The sequence below is a fragment of the Xenopus laevis genome, chromosome 2S (assembly GCF_017654675.1).
Source record: "Xenopus laevis strain J_2021 chromosome 2S, Xenopus_laevis_v10.1, whole genome shotgun sequence".
In the NCBI taxonomy this organism is placed as follows: domain Eukaryota; kingdom Metazoa; phylum Chordata; class Amphibia; order Anura; family Pipidae; genus Xenopus; species Xenopus laevis.
In genome coordinates this window covers 134,310,238-134,333,141 of record NC_054374.1, presented here as the reverse complement: position 1 = coordinate 134,333,141, position 22,904 = coordinate 134,310,238, and the positions used below count along the sequence as shown (strand labels likewise).

The window sequence follows — 22,904 nt, the reverse complement described above, 5'->3', positions numbered from 1 at the left end:
TGGAGACACAAATCTTCCCTGCTGAAGGGGTGTGGTTGCCTTGGGCTGGTACAGAAGCGCAAAACAATGTACAACATTTAGCTACTTCTTTAGTTAAGCTTTATTTCTCCTTCAAGTGCTCTACCAACATCTTTAGATGATATCATTAGATATTGGAATCAGAGTAATATAGAACAGAATACCTTGGGGCAGTCAGTACAGCATTAAGATTGTTGTTTAGGATTCTCATCTCAACCTGTTACAGCAGAGTGCCACAACAGTAAAAAGTAGAAGCTTCTTGATATTGACTGTTAAATTGAAATCTGATATATAACATGTTTTATACAAATATAAAAGTACACAGCACCTTGAATAATACTAACAACAAACAGTCAATGTTTCTCCAGAAAAATTATTCTATTTCAGGAAAATACAGTTGAAAGCGACTGCCATGATTTAATACTTACTTTCAGCTTATGTTCTTTCCTATTGATAATCACTGCAGTTATCTGCTGATCCATGAATATTAGAATGGTGCACAAGAGTGCAGGAATTATTGTTGGAAACACAGTCCACCAAGGATTTGGTCCAATTGGATTCACGAGCCATCCTCTGTCATCTCGGGTTGGCTTTAAGGAAAAAAAACATAGCAGATATCAATAAAATAGTAACATTGTGTATGGATTTCCAAAGAAAAGTGCTGTTCAATTATTGACTTGTGTATACCCCCTTGGAAGTTGCATAAACGAAACAAATAATTTTATTGTCGTTGTACTGTTTTTCTTCAAACAAAGAAGTTTTTTTTGTTGACTCCTGCACATAAAAGATATTATTCAAATGACAGTTTAAATCAGGGAAGCCTGGTTTAATGTACTGCATATGTTGGAAGCATCAAGTAACAATCTTGCAATTGTCAAAACTATTTATTTTGTTCTGAACTCCTTTTTTGTTTAGTACAGGTATTGGACCTGTTATCCAGAATGCTGGGGACCTGGGGATTTCCGGATAACAGATATTTCCGTAATTTGGATCTTCATACCTTAAGTCTACTAGAAAAACAGATACACATTAAATAAACCCAATAGGCTGGTTTTGCTTCCAATAAGGGTTAATTATATCTTAGTTTGGACCATGTACAAGGATTATTAGGATAAAATGGAGGAGACAGCCATTCCGTAATTTGAAGCTTTCTAGATAACAGGTTTCTGGATAATGGATCCCATACCTGTATTTTGAGCTTTAGAAATATACATATTCATTACTTGGGGCACAAGGCTCCAGAAACTAGAAACAGTAACATTCAAGAACTGTAAGTGAACTTATCCTTTGGACTTTGCTAGTTTTGCGAGCAACTGTGGCAGTCAAAAAACATTTCCCTGCATGCAGGCTTGGGTTGCTAGCTTTGACGTTCATGAACAATCTGACAGTGTCAGTGTCTCCCATAGGTACTGTAGTGCCATTCCCACTCAAACAAATGGGAAATGGCTGCAAGCTGGAAAGAATGTTTTGACTGGTGCAATTTTCCTTGAGAACACCAGGGCAGTCAAAATACCTTATGTGCAATAGCTGTTAGTGGATAAATATTTTAATGTAGAGTTAAACATTGTGTATGGTATTCTCTGACATACACCAACAAAAATGCAGAAAAGACTTTTAGGAAATATCATACCTTAAACTCATTTGGAACCTGGAGCTTGGGTGATGGCACACCAATAAAGTAGTCTAGGACTACCATTGTCAGAATGGTAAGGAAGACAGCAAAGTCACTCACCATGGAGCGAACCTGAAGTTCATAAGAAAACATTAAAGAGACAAATCAATTTTCTGTTATTTTCTACTATACCTGTTTCATAAAACTGGATAGTAACTCACATATATCACATTTTCATTATACTGTATAGTGAATAAAGTACCCCCTCTTGCAAAATATAAGGATATTATAGGTTACCGAGGAGTTTCATGACCATACAAAAGCACAAGGCCGAAGGCCAAGTGCTTTCATACAGGTCATGGAACTCCGAGGTAACTTCTAATATCCTCATATTTTGCAACTGGGGGTACTTTATTTATTATAATACACACGTTTTAGTGAGTCATGTGACAGAAATGACATCAAAACTCATCGTTTATAACTGATGACATCAGAACTCAACATTTATAAGGATATAATTTACAAGATATTCATGGCTTTTGTGTATTATAATAAAATAAGTAATTTATTAGTATAAACGTCATCTTGATTAACTTAACATGTTGAGATTAGCACTGAGGCAGCAACAGTGTATCCATCTACTGTATAGGCATGCAACGGCTAATGTGAAATGATGAGTAGTCAAGAAGGTGTTTAGAGTATAAAGTTGGCTCTCTCTTTACTGGTATAGCCTTTGGCCGCTACTTTTCTGAGAAGGCTTTCCATTACATTTTGTAACATGTTGATGGGATTTGCTTTCATTCATATGTAAAAAGTTGGGGACTGATGTTGGGTAGTGATTGGCGAATTTATTCGCCAGGCATGGATTCATGAAAATTCGCTCGTCAAAAATGTTGCACGTCAAAATTATTCGGACACCCATTGACTTTAATGCGTTTGGACAAAAAAGAGTTGTGCGTGTAAAAATTGTTTTTGCGAAAATTATTCAGTTATAGCCGCTTGTCTCAGATGTAAGCTTATGGAACAACAGTAACTTTGCCCTGTTGTAATATATCACAACAATCAGGATTTCTATTTGGATTGTCTAGTATAGTTGGGAAATAGAAAGCAAACATTTTACTGTTCGGGTTACAGGTTACTGGACAGGGACAAATTAGACTTAGATAAGAAAGAAAAAATATGATACTCCTATGGGATATCACAATAAGATCTATTATCTGATATCCTTGGGACTTGGTGTTATCCAGACCATAATTCAAATCACCATACCAAGTTTACATTAAATAAACACAATAGGATTATTTTGCCACCAATATTATTATGATTATTATTATATACCCTCAAGTACAAGGTACAGTTTTTTTTTTATTACAGAGAAAAAGGAAATCATTTTTAAAATAATTATTTCGTTAAAGGAGTTGTTCACCTTTACATTAACCTTTAGTATGATGTAGAAAGTGATATTCTGAGATAATTTGCAATTGGTTTTCATTATTTGTGGCTTTTGAGTTATTTAGCTTTTAATTCAGCAGCTCTCCAGTTTGCAAGTTCAGCAATCTGTTTGCTCGGGTCCAAATTACCCTAGCAACCATGCATTCATATAAATAAGAGACTGGGAGATGAATAGTAGAAGTTTGAATAGAAAGCTGAGTAATAAAAAAGTAGCAATAACAATAAATGTGTAGCCTTACAGAGCATTTGTTTAAAGATGGGGTCAGTGACCCCCATTCGAAAGCTGGAAAGTGTCAGAAGAAGAAGGCAGATAATTAAATAACGACAAAAATAAATAATTAAGACTGACTGAAAAGTTGCTTAGAACGGCCATTCTATAATATACTAAAAGTTAACTTAATGGTGAACCACCCCTTTAAGTTGGACTCTGTGGAAGTTGATCTTCCCATAACTCTGAACTTTCTGGATAACAAGTTTCCAGATAAGGGATCCCATATCTGAGGCTCAGTGGGTAGCACTTTTGCCTTGCAGCACAGAGGTCCTGACAAGGCGATTAATTGTTTATGACAAAACGGACCATAGTTCGTGCATGGATGTAACAGGAACCTTAAACTGTAAGGTTCCCGGGGATAGAGACAAACGAGAATGAAAAACAATCTCAATAAAGCACTGCATAAATATGTTGGTGCTATATAACAAATAAAAATAGCTCCAGCTACATCTGTCCAGAGAAGCAAAACCTTTATTTGTTACATTTATTTGAACAAAGTAATTTAGATTTAAAGAGAGCATTACTAATCCATTTTAATTAAAATTTGCAATTTCATTTATGCAAGCAGTGCTATGTAATTTCACTAATGGCTGAGATTTTTGTTTTACTAGAATACCTACATTTCAAGAAAGACAATTATACTGATTTCTAAGTAGAGGGTTATGTTGCAAAATCATTTTTTTTTCCAGAAAATTACACAAAGATGTCATGGCAAAACAATCAAACCTTGGCCATAAACATGTATTGTCTGGCTTCACTGTCTTTTCTACATAAAATAATAATGCTACAGAGGATTATGATATATATATATATATATATATATATATATATATATATATATATATATATATATATATATATATATATATATATAAAATATACAAAAGCCATGAATATCTTGTACATTATATCCTTATAAACGGTGAGTTCTGATGTCATCAGTTATAAACGGTGAGTTCTGATGTCATTTCTGTCACATGACTCACTGAAACTTGTGTATTATAATAAATAAACTACCCCCAGTTGCAAAATATGAGGATATTATAAGTTACCTTCAGCCTTGTGTTTTTATATGGTCATGAAACTCCTCGGTAACTTATAATATCCTTATATTTTACAAGAGGGGGTACTTTATTCACTATATAATACACAAAAGCCATAAATATAATTTTATGATATATATATATATATATATATATATATATATATATATATATATAATACACAAAAGCGATGAATATCTTGTAAATTATATCCTTATAAACGGTGAGTTCTGATGTCATCAGTTATAAACGGTGAGTTCTGATGTCATTTCTGTCACGTGACTCATTGAAACTTGTGTATTATAATAAATAAAGTACCCCCAGGGTATTAGAAGTTACCTCGAAGTTCCATGACCAGTATAAAAAATATGGTCATGAAACTCCTCGGTAACTTATAATATACTTATATTTTACAAGAGGGGTACTTTATTCACTATATATTACATAAACTATTGTGCTAACCAGTAGTTTGCAACTTTATACAAAATACTATGAATTACATGTTAAACAGACCAAACAAGAAAATAAAAAATCCATGAAAAGCTTGATATATTTAAAACTAGATTTTGATGAAGGGAAGATTAAAAGAGGATTGGTGATGGAAGCTTTCACTTATAGCATGACTAAAAACTTTTGAACAATTGTCATTTTAGAGGAAGTTTAGGTGGAAAATTTGGGTGCCAAAATTAACATGTACTGGTTTACAAAATGGGATATACTGTAAATGATATGGGCTTCTAGGGAAATTGGCACAATTTTAAAATAGTTGGCAAGTCACATGCTGAAAGAATGCATCATAAAGGTCAGCAATCACTTACTGATTGATCATTAATCAGATTTAGCAACTTCTACATCATACTGCAATAAAATGGTCATGTTTTGTGTGCTGTCAGCAACTACTAAACATATGTACAAGAGTGTTGCAGATGTCCTTCTATTATTCAGTAAAACCCTGGACACACAGAATTAACACCCCCCAAAGATTTTAAAATATTACTATTGTGATATTTTTTTTAATGTAGATGATGCAAAAGATAAAATATCAGCTGTTTTGTGGGTATCAGTAAGGCAAGAATAATAATATATTGCTTTGCGTTCTCCATGTTGTTTAATAGAATACCTTTTCCCTAAAATTCCAGTGTAACTGGTGCTACCAGGGGAAGATGTGCTTGAAGTAATTGTGCCACTTTTCTAACCCGTTCCAAATGCTACCAATAACTTTGACGTGATGTTAGCTCCAGGGCTCCCCTGCGTCCGTTACCACACTTGTGCACAATTCATCCACGCAGACCGGAGTAGTTTTTGGACACAAGTACCTGACTGTGGCCATAATAGTGCAAGTGCACTTGCAGATGTAAATGACCCCTCTGGAATTGCTCTCCTAAATACAGGTACACTGCAGTATAACAATCCTACAAGTTATCCTTTGTCATGTACAAGATCATTTACCAAATTAAGTGTCAGTTAGAGAGGACCTACCACCCTAAGAAATAATTCCAAATTCTTTATTACCTTGTTAGCTGAGCATAATAAACTTTACTTACACTATACAGTATGTATTTAAATCTTGTTTCCTTCGGTCTTGGAATTACACTATCACAGCAAGCAGGCAGGAGCCATTTTGTGGACACTGTTATTAAGATAAATTGTGTATCACCCCAAAATCTTGTGTATGCACCAGAATGGGGGACCTAATGCCCATGTGCAGTGTCTTACACAATTATAGAGCCTGAGACGGGAAGGGGGATTGTGAGGAGACCAGTGACATGAAGGAAATGCTGAATCGAAAGTGAAAGTAATTGACTGTCCCACCTCTATGCCTCAGGCATAGAGGCGGAGCAGATATTTGATTGACTGCTCAAAAATTTTAACACCTTTATAACACATATGGATGTTTTAAAGAAAAAAAGAATTTGTGTTTGATGTTTTGCAAAGGACTTTCATTATGCTGGTGACAGGTTCACTTTAGGACAGAAAGATGTAAGATGTAAGGAAAATCCCTGCACAGTTGCTACTGGATGGAACCACATGACAGTATTTTAAGTTACTTGCCTTAGTTGGAAAGTAATGACTTGTTTTAAATGTCTTTAAAGCACTAGACAGTGCAAATGTTGTGAAAAACAGGATACAGGACCAGAAGAGAACATCGGGAGTATATGGCCCGTGGTGTCCGCAAGCTGGCCCCACAAACTCCCCATGCATTTTATTGCACTCCTGTAAAGGGAAAGGTGTTATCAAAGTAACTAATTATAAAGACAATAAGCAAGAGACACATTTGGGTGTGCTTTTAAATCACATGCCATGCAGAACCTAGATTGTGTATTAATGGTTAGCTACTCTGTACATCCCATTCCCCTATAGCTAGTCACAAAACTGAGAGCTTATGGGCAGGCTGCGTATTGTTAGCATGTGAGACTGAAAAAAACAAAACAAAAGCACATAAAATTCTACCTTTGCGTTCATGTTATAAACACGTGAAAAGGCACATTGTGAATATTCCCCTTATATACTTAAAATATAAGTTAAGCTTAACTGAAATATCCGTCAACCCTGGGACGCCTTTTTCCCCAATAAAATGGGCAGTGGGTCATGTGCACCACATTGAGCAATATCTGCCCATGAGAAATTGATTAAATGGATTACTAATGTATTGGAGTCAAATCAGATGTTAATTGTAGGAAAATATTCAGCATAGATTACACTCTTCATATTAATCATCCATAAGAGAAAGTTTTAAATACCAGCAATTGATTGACCAAAATGGGGTGGTGTTAAATACAGGCTGCCTTTGCAGTCCTTTCATAAGTCTTTTTCTGAAGTAAGATGGTTGGCTTTCAAAACTATACAACTCAGCCGAAAATAGCAGTACTTCATTCTGTTGCTGCTCCATCCATGGCTTACAGAATGAAAACCACATAAAAAGATGCAAAGCAAACAATACCTAGTTGCAGTGGAGTAACTAGATGTTACTGGACCCCAAATCAAATTAATTTTAGGGCCCCAGCATATCCTGAGATTGTCCTGTTTTACGAATATATGTTGAAATCACTCATTATTTGGGCCTCATGTGGCCTCCTATACCTCCTGGGCCCCTATATACCTCCTGAACCCCCCTACACCTCCTGAAAGCACCTATACCTTCTGGGCACCCCTATACCTCCTGGGCCCCTCTATACCTCCTGGGCCCCTCGCTTCCTCTGTAGTTACAGCCCTGCCTATGTGCATCTCCATTCAGTTTTTAAACACCAAGGGGGTTATTTATTAAAGTCCGATTTTTTTCTCTGCTTAGAGTTTTACCATTTTTTTAGAGGGAAAAAAAATCAAATATTTCATTATTTATTAAACCCTGATACTGCCAAAAGTCAGAATAAAAAAGTACTCCATCTAAAACCTGCTGAGGTCATGTAGAATCAATGACAGATGTCCCGTTTACAATTGGAAGATATCGTGATCTGCACTGGATTTTGTACAATAATCCAAATAATTTGTGGTTTTCAGGCAGTAAATTCAAAAAAGTTGTACGGTTTGGATTTTTCCCGTACAAGATTTTTTCAAGTTAATTTATTGATAAATACGATAAAACTGTCGGCGGGAGTTTGGATGGATGAAGTGGTTTAAAGAAACTGGTGAGAATTTTTCACATTTTAGTAAATAACCCCCTAAGACGTAACGGAACAGTAACACCAAAAATGTAAGTGTTTGAAAGGAATGCCTATATAATGTACTGTGTCCTGAACTGGTAAAACTGATGTATTTGCTTCAGAAACTCTACTATAGTTTATATAAACAAGCTGCTGTGTAACCATGGGAGCAGCTATTTAAGCACAGGATACATAGTAGATAACTTCTGAAGAATCCCATTGTATACTACAGAGCTTATCAGTTATCTGCTGTGTATCCTGTGCCTTTTCTCCTTTTTCAGCTTTGAATGGCTGCCCCCATGGCTACAAAACAGCTTGTTTATATAAACCATGTTGTGTCTCTGAAGCAATTTTTACAAGTGAATTACAAAAGTAAAATATATTTTCTTTATTTTAAAAGACTTTTTTTTTTCTTGGCTGTTACGGTTACCTTTAAAGTGCACAAAAATCCCACAGAGGTGTAGGTGGTACTCCTATGACCCCACCAAATAGGCTTTGGGTTCTGTTAGAACCCCTCTCATTATTATGTTTGTAGGTAGAATATAATTGACTTAGAACCTATGATATATTTATAAGTGTTTGTAGGCGCTGATGTACAATTCTTTTTTTTTTTTTACTTACACTAACTGTGAAGTTGGCCCAGTCTGTTTCAGAAATAGTGATATTATTGTCTGTCCAATACAGCAGAGTGTCATTAGTTGGACTTTCAGGAGCAGCACACTTACAGCTAAGGGAGACAAAAAAGTTATTACTCTAAATCTAATTCATACAATAAAGAGTCACATAGCAAATAACAAATTAATGTGTCCCAATCATTTATGCAATTAACAGATATCTCCAGATGTCTCTTGCTCTGGCTTTCTGTTACTGTCTGTTGAAAACAGGATGTTTTGCTTCTGCATTTACAGATTAGTTAAAACATATCAAAGCTAGGAAAGTGCTCACTGTTAACATATATAATGTTTCAGTAAAATAAAATATATCAGGCAGAGTTATTAGTTATGCACACAATGTGGACTACTAGACAATAAACAATAAAAAACACTCACTAATAAAGTGTAAGTTTGTCCAGTTGAGAATGCATGTTGACTGGATATGTCTCTCCCAAATGTATTAACTTCTCTATGGCTTCATAGATAAATATTATGCAAATCAGGGAGGCAAAGGCTTCTTCTGTAAAGCGGGTGATGTAGCAGACTAGTGAGCTGGCATCTGTGGCCACAAGAAAAATGCAGAGGAAAGCTGTCCACAGTCCAATGCAGGCTCTCAAGGAGAGATACGACAAGCCATATTCTCTGTAGCAAAACAAAAGAGATCCATAAACCCACAAATAATATGCAATACTGTAATGATAAAAAGAAAACAGTCTCAAAACATAGTTCTGACACTAATGGGCAGATTTATATTAGGTCGAGTTTTGAATTTATGTGAATTGTTTTACTCTAATAAATTAGAATATACTCACAACTCGAATGGGAGGTTATTTAAGAACAAATTTGAACATCTAATATTCGCTCAAATAGTCCCGGCCCGAAAATTCAAATCCAAATCGAGTTTTCCCTTCCGAAAAAAACTCGAAGGTCAGGAAGGCAATTAACATATTCAAATGGTTCAATGGTCCACTGCCACTGACTTGTAAATGAACAAAGTGGCAAATATCTGAATTAGCTATTGGGTTTGCACACTCACAAAAAAACAGCAAATACGGTACACAGCGGTGTGAATTATAAAAAAATCTTTATATATATGTTTCAGTTAATACATTGCACAAATAGGTCACTCATTTATCTATCAAAGATTAAAATATATATGTACAGCATATATATATCTATATCTATATATATATATCTATCTATCTATCTATCTATCTATCTATCTATCTATATATATATATATATATAAGTTCAGAAAGTACCTGCACTTTAACCCTCTCAGTTTGTAGTGGGTGCCCGGTCAAACGGTATTATGCAACTTTTCAAGATGGACCAGCACTCCAGTTTGTTCAATCAAACGTGAATATTTATTTGAATAGTCACTCTCGTGTCCAACGTTTCGGCCCACATCTGGGCCTTTATCAAGGCCCACATCCTTGATAAAGGCCCAGATGTGGGCCGAAACGTTGGACACGAGAGTGACTATTCAAATAAATATTCACGTTTGATTGAACAAACTGGAGTGCTGGTCCATCTTGAAAAGTTATATATATATATATATATATATACACATATATATATCTATATATGTACATCCCACCCTTTGTGCGAAAACAAGGCAATAAGGAAAAACCACAGACAGCGGATACACTTGCCACTGGAGTGTTATTGAAAAAAAGTTTTAATTTAAAAAAAAAAAAATGAAATAAAGACCAATTGCAAACTGTCTTAAAACATCCCTGGCTACATCTTAATAAAAGTGGATTTAAATGTAAACTACAGTCTACCCCTTTATTGCTAAGTCACCCTACTAACGATTACATAAATATATGTTATTTCTTTTATGTTATACATTACTCAGGTAGGGGTTCTGTTACCCAGAATCTGGTCATGCATCTATAAACAGCTTGTATATTCATCCTATGTCTGTGCGGATTTCATCTGGGTATTCTGTTTTTATACTTTGTATTAATTCTTTAGCACCTTGCACTTGATGCCATCTAATCTTACATAAATCTATGTTTATGGTGAAACAATACTATTAGATATATTTCTTTATGGGTTTTAGTAACAATACGGAATGGTGCTCCACATTACTGAAAGTTCCCTTATCTGGCAATCACCAGGTGCATGTGTGGATTATTAGATATATTTGTTTATGAATTTTAGTAACTATTAGGCATGGTGCTCCACATTTCTGAAATTTCCCTTATCTGTCAAAAACCAGGTGCATCCCTTAATAATATTATTAATTTATAGTACGGCCCATAAATATTTGGACAGAGACAACTTTTTTCTAATTTTGGTTCTGTACATTACCACAATGAATTTTTATTAAAACAACTCAGATGCAGTTGAACTGCAGACTTTCAGCTTTAATTCAGTGGGTTGAACAAGATGATTGCATAAAAATGTGAGGAACTAAAGCCTTTTTTTTAAACACAATCACTTCATTTCAGGGGTACAAAAGAAATTGGACAAATTAAAACACTGAAAATAAAATGTTCATTCAGTTCAAATCAACTCCAGGGATTTGATCTGCTTCATTGATAATGACATAAAGAAGGAATTGCCCACACCTGCCCATGAAATAGCTTTTGAGTCAATTGTCCCATTTCTTTTGAGCCCCTGAATTGAAGTGATCGTGCTAGAAAAATGCTTTAGTTCCTCACATTTTTATGCAATCGTTTTGTTCAACCCACTGAATTAAAGCAGAAAGCCTGCAGTTCAACTGCATATGAGTTGTTTTATTTAAAATGCATTGTGGTAATGTACAGAACCATAATTAGAAAAAAAGTTGTCTCTGTCCAAAGATTTATGGGCCTAACTATAGACAGTATGAGATACACATTTCCAGATATTATATTAGGTGCTGCAGTTCTATAGGCAGGGACAGCTGTGTAGTTACTCTATCTGAAGGGTAAAAGACTGTGCATCCTCTCATAAATCAATGTGACCTAAATACATCTACTCTGTTAGAAGAAGCTCTCCAGTTTGCTATCTTACACTATTGGGTTATTTACTCTTTTCAAGACCATTTCACAAGGAAGCTTCATAAAAGAACACAGCGCTCTCCTGTCTGGCAGTTTCTGAAAGACAGACGAGTCAGTGAAAATGAAACACATTTCACAAAGATACTTACTTGCAAAATTTGAACAAAATCTTCTCAAACACCAGCACTGGTCCTGTGCTTCCAAGTATAGTGAGAGGTTGTCCAGCAAATAAGGAGTATGCTATTCCTGTCATAGAAGCACCAAATAGGGATTCTATTGCACTCTGTGGGAAAGATGTAAAACAATTCTGTGAAGCTTACACATTGGACTGTATTTGCATTCCCTACAATATAAAATGCATGTAGAAATAACTACTATGCATGCACAGCTACTACAATAAAAAAGAAATTTTTCCTGTATCATTGATACATACATGCCTTACTTCATCCTGAATTTCAGTTGCTATTTGGTTGACAACGTCACCAGAATACAAATTCAGGTCGAAATTACATTGTTAATTAGCATTTCTATTCATAGCCTCTCTGGTTACCATGGAAAGTGCATATTTTCTTGCATACCGTTGACTATATCATACTAAAATGTATTATCAAGATGAACTGGTTTTTTTAAAGAGGTTTATCTTTAAAGGAACAGTTCAGTGTAAAAAATAAAAACTGGGTAAATAGATAGCCTGTGCAAAATAAAAAATGTTTCTATTATAGTTAGGCAAAATGTAATGTATAAAGGCTGGAGTGACTGGATGTCTAACATAACAGAACAGGACACAACTTCATGCTTTTCAGCTCTCTAACTCTGAGTTAGTCAGTGACTTGAAGGGGGGCCACATGGGACATAACTGTTCAGTGAGTTTGCAATTGATCGTCAGCATGCAGTCCAGATTCAAAAGCAACAGTTGTGACCCATGTGGCCCCTCCCTCAAGTCTCTGATTGGTTACTACCTGGTAACCAATCAGTGGAAACCAAGAGAGCTTCAAAGCAGGAAGTAGCTACCCAGTCACTCCAGCCTTTCTAGCCCCTACATTTTGGCTAACTAACTACATTGGAAACATTTTTATTTTGCACAGTTTTTATTTTTATACTGAACAATTCCTTTAAATTAGCTTTTAGTGTGTTGTAGAATGGACAACTTTTCAATTGGTTTTTATTTTTTGTATAGTCTTTGAATGATTTGCCTTCTCCTTCTGACTTTCACGCTTTCAAAAAAAAAATTTTTTCTATCATTTGTATCTTTCTATTCAGGGCTTTGAATACACATATTCCAGTCTCTCTTTCAAACAACTGCCTGGACGCTAGAGTAATTGCACCCTAGCATCCAGATAGCTGCTGAAATTACAGAATGGAGAGCTACTCCACAAAAACCTAAATAATTAAAAAAACATACTGCATACAGCAACTGCAAATTGTCTCAGAATATCCCTCTCTACATTATACTTAACGTTAACAATACATATGGCATGACATATACTAAACAAAAACACATCTTCTCTACCAATTCAGGGAATGCTTATGCCAATGGAAAACCAGGCTGTTTCTCCAAGTGTAATCACCCCATTCCACTATGTGCAGACACATGGATTGGATTTCACCCAGGAGATGTGTGTGCACTTTCCATGTAAGGGTAAATGGAAATCAACAATACAAAAAGCTGGACAGTAAAAATGATTGTTTCTTTAATTCATTTAAAATCATATGTGCAGGCACCTATGACTAAAGGTGGTGGCTAAAATGTGTAAAGAAGTGACCTAAAAGTTATGTGATTTTAAATGGACAAAATGAACAATATTTATTGTTTGGCTGGTGTATAGGTAGAGGACCCCAGGAGCAAGTACATGTTCTCCATGTGCAAGAGGAACCGTAGATGTGTCTGTTTTACTTTATAATAAAATGGAAATGTTTTTGGATTACCTTTTCATATTTCAATGAACACAGCTGGTCTGTGACTAACCATATTACTCTTACATGACTGAAAACCCCTCAGTCAACCATCAGTCAGATTACTAGTCTGTATGGACTTGAGTTTTGATTCTGCTGTAGACTCATAGAGACACAGAATGATCCATTTTAGTCAATCAATAGAAAGAAGAACAAATGCACAATAATTATAAGGTCTAGTTATTGAGATAATTTTGTGGAAAATATGTGTGCATGTGTTTCCAGCTTATTTGGCCTTTTGATGTGAATGCTTAATTCACATCAAAGGGTACAGTATAATACCATTTAGTAAAACATTTGCAGACAGTAGACAATAGACTGGCCATGAGGTCCATCTTACCTGCCAAATCTTACATTTTATCCAGTCGATATTGGGCACTTAATAACGGAGTAGACAGTCAAAAAAGAAAAAGATCTATTTGGTTTATCTGTGTTCACTAGTCTTTCACATTTATAACAAGGTCAGTAAGTTAAAATACCCTGGTTATTTAGCCTTTCCATTTATCATTGTAATTTTGTTTTTGTATTCAAATCATGGACAGAAAAACTGTGTGATATTGTATTACTGTCTCTTACTATGCGACCTTCTGTAGCTTCTCCAAGTAAACCCCCGAAAGTAATCACTGGAGACATGCAGGCACAGTAGAGGAAAAGAAATGATGCCACGCACTGCAGGCTAAGGGCATCCCTGTAGTCACTCAAGTAAAATGGAGCTTTCCGTTTTATGTCTGCCACTAGACCTCCAAAAATCCTGCGGTGAATAATAAAGGAACATCCGTTTCAAACAATATGATAAATGTAGTACTGACACTGTAATACATTCACAAGTGTATACAATATATATATATGACCAGCACTGATGCTCTTCAATAATACCTCAAAGTTGACTGGGTTTAGGTGTGGACATATTAAAGAAAGTATGTAGCAAACATGAAATATGACTAATTAGCTGTCCTCCAGCTGTAATGGTGGTAATGATGTGATAACATAAGAAATAACAACAAACCAATAAAAAGCATCAACAAATTCAGAAAACATTTTGAAACATTATGACAAATGTTTGATATAGCTTTCAAAAATACTGTAAATTAATTTTATGCAATTATTAATATTCTATAACTTGCCTTCCTGTACGTTGGAGTTCAGGTCCACTATGTTCTGATTCTGGCTCTGGTTCCACATGGCACACATTTCCATTCGGAACACCAGGCATTTTCCTCTTTTCCTGTAGAACAGGGAGTACATTAAGAAGAAATGTACCTTTTTACAATGTTTTGCCTTTTAATATGTAACAAGGAAGGCTGGAAGGTGTGATTGGAATTTCCACAACATAATTACAGTGTTGTACAGTATGTGCTAAAGTGAAGTAATCCTATTTCCTGAATGAAAAGTGCATGGATTACACGCTTAGCTCCTCTGAATAGAGAAATGTATTTTTTTTACATACTTTGATAATATCTTTCACCTACCTGAGACGGGACATTCTTTGGTGGTTCAATTCTAATTGATGGATCCCATTCACCAGGGGGAAGCACAGTAACTTGATCCAAAAACTCATCAATCCCAGCTAACAAATCCCCCCTGTCTTTTGCTTTGTAAGCAACATCATGAAAGATCTAGAACAGTTTTAGAGAGTTACAAGTTTTAAGAGAGTTACAGATTTTAATTCAACAAAGATAATTCTACAAAATGCTAAAAGCACCAGTTCAACACACAACACTCCCGTAAATTATTCATTTAGTCAACAAATACAACAGTTTATCAACAGCCACATTTGAGTGGTTTAGAGGTTTTTAAACCCACTAATAAACACACTTTCTCTAAAACCACGAATGGCATGTAGTTTATTAAAAGATCCAAATTTAAAAGGCATGAGGCAATTCCTTCAAAATTATCCACTAATACCTGCCTAAACCAAATTGTGAACATATACCCGCAGTGCAGTATAAAAGGCTGTTAAACCAAAATCCCATTTAAGAAGAGCAATTCAGAAATACATTTTCTGTCATTGTTTTATTTCCATTTGATTTTTATGGCTACTTAATAAGACTTAAGTCGCTTTTCTTATTGACAATACAGAAGTGTGCTACTGGGATTTAAACAGCTGCATTAACAGTGACTTTCTACTGTGAACTTTTATTATTGTGAACTATTGACTTGTGAAATATATAGGTCAGCTGAATACACTGTACCTCATCAGTCATTATTGTTGCCATTGACCTCCCAATTTCATGGTATTGCTGTGCTTTTCCTACTGGTCCCAATAATATAAAAAGAAACCTGTTTAAAGAAAGAAAACACAATGTGAAAATGACAACAGCTGAATTTTGTGATACAAAGCAGAAACACATACTTATGGTCATACTTGGGAACCCTTTGTATTTAACCATGGCAGAATTTGTGATTGGCATATAATTATCTAGCAATGGACATAGCCTGTCAACACCCCACAGTGTTCCTTATACATAATCAATGTATGGGTTTAACCTTAAAGGAACAATACCATCAAAAAATGAAAGTGTTTTAAAATAATACAAATGCAATGCTGTGTTGCCCTGCACTGGTAAAACCACTGCGTTTGCTTCAGAAACATTACTATTGTTTATATAAATAAACTGCTGTGCAGCCATGGGAGCAGCCATTCAAAGGAGAAAAGGCTTAGGTTACACAATAGATTGCAGATAAGCTTTGTAGAACATAATGGTATTATCTACGATTTATCCTGTGGCAGATAACCTTTTTTTCAATTGTATGCCATTGCTACACAACAGCTTGTTTATATGAACTATAGTAGTGTTTCTGAAGCAAACACATCAGTTTTACCAGTGCAGGGCAACATACATGATTTTTTTTATCACTTTAAAACACTTTAATTTTTTGCCGATACTGTTTCTTTAACTAATTCCATTCACAGTATACATGATATTATTTAACTACAGCCCTAACTCTTTCAGTTGGCCCCTGCACAGACCAGGGACACCCACCAGATATCTCCAGGTATGCCTAGGGTGCTTTCTTATTTTCAACTTTTTTTAAAATGGACCTTTCACCAAGACACAAAAAGCTGTATAATAAAAGTCCTTTACAAATTAAACATGAAATCCAATTTCTATTTTTTATTAAAGCATTCATAGCTGTTGTAAGTGCATTTAAAAACCTAAGTTGTCAACCAAATATTGTCTGCCCCTCTTTTATGCCCTAGGCATAGAGGCGGGGCAGACAATTACTTTCACTTTCCATTCAGCACTTCCTAGATGTCACTGCTCTCCTCACATTCCCCGTTTTCTTCACTGTTTAATTGTTTAGCCAGGGCATGGGGATGGACATCAGGGCCCCCATTCTGGTGCACAAACAAGATTCTGAGATGATACAAGGCTTGCCTTAATAACAGTGTCCACAAAATGGCTGCCACCTGCTTCCTATAATTATGAATTCCCAGACTGAACGAAACAAGATTCAAATAATTTATATAGTGTAATTAAAGTTCATTTTGCTTGACTAATGTGATAAAATAGGATTTTGAGTATTTTTTTTTGGGTGACGGTCCCCTTTAAACCAATACATTTTTACTGGATATGAATGATTGTACAGACTGGTTCTAGAGAGTTACATTAATAATATCAAGATGTGGAAGCGAATTATACCGATTTAGCTGTATATGCCTATGAACTGCTTGTGTGCCTAATAGGAGAACAAATTAAGTAACAATTAACTATTACAAAAGGGATCTGAATACGAGACTAGTGAGGAAGAAGTAGTTAGCTTAGGTTGTTATGTGGGGGGGGTAAACTACAATCATTGTATCAGCAGACTAGAAAAACAATAAACGGGGGAAGAAAAAGGGGGAAATTAATCTTATATCCATCTTACATTCACATTGTAGTGTAAGAAGTCAAAGGAACATCATTATTCACCATTTGTTATAATAATGTAGCTCTGGTATTAAAACTCACCTTGTAGGGATTGGCACCTCAGTCAGCCCAGTGAGAAGGACAGCTGGAGAAAGTCTCACAAATGCCACAATGGGCCTTTCTAGAAAATCAAGCTCCCCAACAAGGACATTGGAAGCTTCGGCACCAGTAGGTATTTTTTTCATGAAGTGAAGGTCCACCTTTAAAAGCATTAAAAAAACATACAATACTGTAGGGAAGGTTGTACAATGACAATCTGCTCTACCTCAACTGCACTGTATCTCAGAGTGAATCTCTGCCTTTCTGTTGCACTGTAACATAATTTGCTTTATGCACAGAGACATTTATTATAAGAAACTAACCAGCGCTCCAGTCTCACAGTGCTATGAACACTATGCTGGGCGATATTGGTTACTAATAACACAAACATTAATATACACTCGATGCCAGGGATCACTACTGTAAAACTTATTTAAAAGGTGAAATATATTTAATAATTTAATAAAATATTTTTGTTCTCCCTAAGCCCTCAACAGTACATATAAGCACTTCATAGATAGATAGATAGATACTGCACATCTTGTTCCAACTTCAGGTTACGACCTGTACTGACCCTGATCATTCCAAGTCCGTGTAATTTTTTTTAAATAACAATATGCTATAGATAATAAAAAAATACAAAAATAATAACAGTGCATTGTAATAGACAATACATACCATGTGCTAATAATATGAAAATACATAATACTTTTTCCACTGTAAGAGTAATCATGAACAAACTTGTTAGCTAAATTGACCATCACTCAAACAGAAAACAATATACATATTGTTAACATATACACATATATTATGTTTGAGATTATGGGGTAGATTTATCAAGGGTCGAATTTCGAAGTGTAAAATACTTCGAAATTCGACCATCGAATTGAATACTACGAAATTCGAAGTAGCATTTTTTGCATTGTACGATCGTATTCCGATCGTACTTTGAATCATATGATTCGAACGATTTTAACGAACGATTTTCCTTCGAATACAAAAAACTTAGAAATATGCTCTGGAAGGTCCCCATAGGCTAACATAGCACTTCGGCAGGTTTAAGTTGGCGAAGTATTGAAGTCGAAGTTTTTTTAAAGAGACAGTATTTCGATTATCGAATGGTCAAATAGTCGAACGATTTTTACTTCGAATCGAATTTAAATCCTTCGAATTTTATTATGGAATTCGAAGGCTTTAGCGCAAATGCTTCGATCTAACTAAAAATCGTTCGATCGTTCGATAAAATCCTTCGAATCTAACGATTCGAAGGATTTTAAGCAATCTATTGAAGGATTTTGATTCGATCAAAAAAATGTTAGAAAAGTGCCGGGGGAGGTCCCCATAGGCTATCATTGAAACTCGGTAGGTTTAAAGTGGCGAAGTATGAAGTCGAAGTATTTTTTTTTAAGAGACTATCGAATGGTCGAACGATTTTTACTTCGAATCGTTCAAATCATTCGATTCGATCGAATTCGATGGTCAAAGTACCCAAAAAAATACTTCGAAATTCGATTTTTTTATCATATTATCGAATTTTTTATCATTTTATCATTTGAATCCTTCACTCGAGCTTAGTAAAACGAGCTTAGTAAATCCTATTCGATGGTCGAAGTATCCAAAAAATTACTTCGAATTTCATTATACAATACAATAATTTATTTTATTGCAAAATGCAAATCGGCTTTGCACAATACTGAAAGTAAGGGCATATGTATAAATATAATTAAATAAAATTAAATATATTCATATACAGCAGTTTTAATACATCCCAGTGCAATAATAAAAAATTTGAATTTAAAAATTGTTAGAGACAGTATTTCAATTATCGAATGGTCAAATAGTCGAACGATTTTTGCTTCGAATCGAAGTCTAAGTAAATTCAAAGTCATAGTATCCTATCCGATGGTCGAAGTATCCAAAAAATTACTTTGGATTTTTTTACTTCGAAAATTCCCTCTAATTCACTTCGACCCTTGATAAATCTGCCCCTATATGTCATAAAATATAACTATAACCCTATTAGCTGAAGGAAGTAGTCTAATGAAATGTAAAGCACTTCCCCCCAAAGACTACTGTATCCTACCCAATGTTATTCTCTGCTATCTGGTACAAATATAATGCCTATATTAATGCTAGAGTCTATAAAAGCAGTCATATGTATAAACAGGCAGGACAGTTTAATAGATAAGTGTGTTAGGAAACCAGACTCGCAGCAATAAACTTAATAAAGTTGAAGTATAGAGATGTCTGGAGCATAAAGCACATGATACCTAGAGGCTCTTGTACATTTCTGTCTGTGCCAATTTGTATTATATAAGTGATATACTGTATATTCACTCTGTATGTGAATTTTATCTGTATGTGCTTGTATCCACAACATTACTGAAATAGAAAAATGATTAAAGATTTAGATTTATCTTTGCTACAGTAGGTAATGTCTGTTCACAGATACCTGCTATAAACACATTCAACAGCATCCTTTCCCACAGATGCATGAAAGGGTTATTTATACAATACATTTATTTTATTGCAAAATGCAAATTGGCTTTACACAATACTGAAGGTAAGGGCATATGTATAAATATAATTAAATACAATTAAATATATTCATATACAGCAGTTTTAATACATCCCAGTGCAATAATAAAAAAATAGTAATTTACAATGTGTAAGGCAGGGTGCAGAATACAAAAAAATGGGTGCAATTGTAATGTTTTTGCACCCTGCACACCTAAGTCTCTGCACTTTGGAGCATGGAACAGTGGCCAGCCCCATGAATACAGATATGTCTGTTAAAAGCAACACTGTATTTATGAGGGGGAATGGTGCCATGTAGGAGTAAATCATGTAGGCGCCATTCAGAACAATTTACACTAATGTTTTATTGGGAACACTGTTAGCGATGCTACAGAGAAAAATGTAGACACTGCCATGTGTAATATATTTATCTTCTTGTAAGTGTAATTTTCTTGCTTACTAACGGAAAATAACAGTCAGATAAATTATAGAAGATGTAAAGTCAAAAAATAAAAGCCTGGTGTCAGATTCTCCAGATCTTCAGTATACATTAATTGAAATATCTGTACCATGTTTACCTGCAATTCTCTCTCCCCTTTGCTCCACTGCTCCAATTACTGTGAACAGTATCTAATTCCATATCAACAAGTACAGGCAGTCCCCTGCTAATGTAAGAGATCTGTATGAGGTCTGTAGGCTTGTTCTTAAATATTTGAATTTATATGTAAGCTGAAACATTTACATATTTGCATATTTATTTTTACCTTTCTGTACTCTGCAGTAGAGAACACACACCAAATGGGATTGGGGTAGGTGGTTTAAAAGCTAAATGCTAAAGGCCAAGCAAACCACAGTATGTTACTGTAATAGCCTCTGTTTGTAAGTATGAGTTGTATGTAAGTCTCATGTTTGTAACTGGAGGACTCCCTGTAATGATAATGACTCATATCAGGTGCACCGCATTAGCTTTTCACTACGGGATCCACTCGTTTCACCAGTAAGTCACCCTCGCGTGGGTGGGAAAACTGGACAAAGACCGCGCCGAATAAGCGAGCTATCAATTTGTGAACAGTTTAAATCATTGATCAACAAATATTGCACATTAGCATACTGAACCTCTGCCATACTTACTTGTTCTTATAACTGTTTTCTGGTTTGCAAGAAACCCATATGTTGTGTACTAACCTAACCTTGTCTAAGCTATGATAATCTTGTATTGAATTTCCATATCTACCCCCAAAACATTTAACAGAACCATCATCTGTATAGATACTTTTATCATAGGCATGTAATGTTCTTTATTTTCAGCTTGTTTGCCATATTAAGGTGACCATAAGACCTATTGGTTTTTTGAATGAAAGACAGAGCTCACCTTGCTTAAATCCACAGAACTGCTGTTCTCGTGACTTCCCCCATTTTTAACATCCAGTGTAGAGGGAGTAGGCTGTGGAGATACAGACAGACCTGTTGGAGAGAATTAAACATTAAGGGGGTTATTGTTAATTTTTTTTAACTCAAATGTATTCGAATGGGAGGTTATTTATGAAAAAATGCGTACATCTAATATTCGACCGAACAGGAACGATCCGAAAATTCTAATTTTCCTCTGAAAAAAAACCTTGAATGTCAGGAAGGCAAATAACATCTTCAAATAGTTCAAGGGACCTCTGCCATTGACTTCTAGTCGAATTAGAACTGTTTCAGGGTTGAGGGGTAATAAATCTCACATTCGAATTGGTTGGTTTTAAATTCGGATTTGTGACTTTTGAAAAATGTGAAAATTCTAATTTACCATTTCTGCCCCGAAAGTGCAGAGATGGCGATTTGAGAATTGTGTGTGTAGGTGGGTGGGGAGAAAACAGAAAATCACTTTCTGTTAACTTTTTTTCAGCATTACAGATACTACACATACACAAAACTAAATAGAATTTGATGGCTGCAATCAGCCATTTCTGCAGCTTTCCCATGAAATGCCTTTTGTGTTTTTGCTTAAGTTCAATTCATACCTGAACATGCTGAATATCTGAAAGGAGCTAAAGACCATGTCACCATAAAGTTTACCTGCATTGCAAAACAATGCATTCATTTCTATGGTATATTTTAATCTCCAACAAAGTAATGTATTTTTAATCCAAATCAAATTAAACTATGTTTGTTAACAAAAAAGTTAAGGACAACATGAAACTGACTTACTATTCTTGTCTAATAAATGGGGCTCAGATTGCTTCTTCCCAACCTCAGCAAATGAACGAACCATTGGTATAAGGTTGTTGCGTTTCTTCTCAATTTGATGGTGGTGTTTCTTCAGAAGAGCTTCTTTTACTTTCACACGGATGTTATCTCCTAATTCATTGGCTGAATCTTGATGGTCCAATATCATATCTGCAAAAAAAAAAAAAAAATATTCAAGCTATCATGTCTGCAAACACCAAAAAAAAAATTCAAGCCAGCAGTATTTGAGTGATTGGAATTTTTTTTCCCAATGCCAGGTCTAACAGTCTAAAAGGATTAGACTGATCCAAAAATAGATAAAAGAAAAATGACACAATGGTTCCTGGTGCAGGCACATTACAAAGCAGTTAGGAGCATAGGAGTGGGGTGGTATGGTATGACATGCTAGTGAGTGTTCAAATACTCCTGTCTGTTAAAAGCAAGACTTAATGTTAACGTCCAACATTTTTTCTTTATCATTTTCTCAACTGATCAATTTTCTAAGTATTGATAACATTTATCTCTCTATGTAGGTCTTTCCTTACATCAAACTGATATATACATAATAGTTCCTCAACCATAAGGGGGTA

General features: G+C 35.1%; 1 protein-coding gene across 1 annotated transcript in view; it reads right to left on the bottom strand.

Moving 5' to 3' along the window:
- slc4a8.S (solute carrier family 4, sodium bicarbonate cotransporter, member 8 S homeolog) overlaps positions 1-22,904 on the bottom strand; it is a 96,766-nt gene that overhangs the window by 10,340 nt on the left and 63,522 nt on the right. The window contains exons 6-18 of the mRNA XM_018250109.2: positions 22,297-22,485; positions 21,476-21,567; positions 17,590-17,747; positions 15,829-15,916; positions 15,106-15,252; positions 14,761-14,861; positions 14,213-14,387; positions 11,833-11,966; positions 9,087-9,332; positions 8,659-8,764; positions 6,449-6,610; positions 1,649-1,762; positions 447-608 (exon numbers count right to left, since the gene is read on the bottom strand). Coding sequence (XP_018105598.1) covers positions 447-608; positions 1,649-1,762; positions 6,449-6,610; positions 8,659-8,764; positions 9,087-9,332; positions 11,833-11,966; positions 14,213-14,387; positions 14,761-14,861; positions 15,106-15,252; positions 15,829-15,916; positions 17,590-17,747; positions 21,476-21,567; positions 22,297-22,485 — 1,874 coding nt within the window. The remainder of the gene's footprint in view (positions 1-446; positions 609-1,648; positions 1,763-6,448; positions 6,611-8,658; positions 8,765-9,086; positions 9,333-11,832; positions 11,967-14,212; positions 14,388-14,760; positions 14,862-15,105; positions 15,253-15,828; positions 15,917-17,589; positions 17,748-21,475; positions 21,568-22,296; positions 22,486-22,904) is intronic.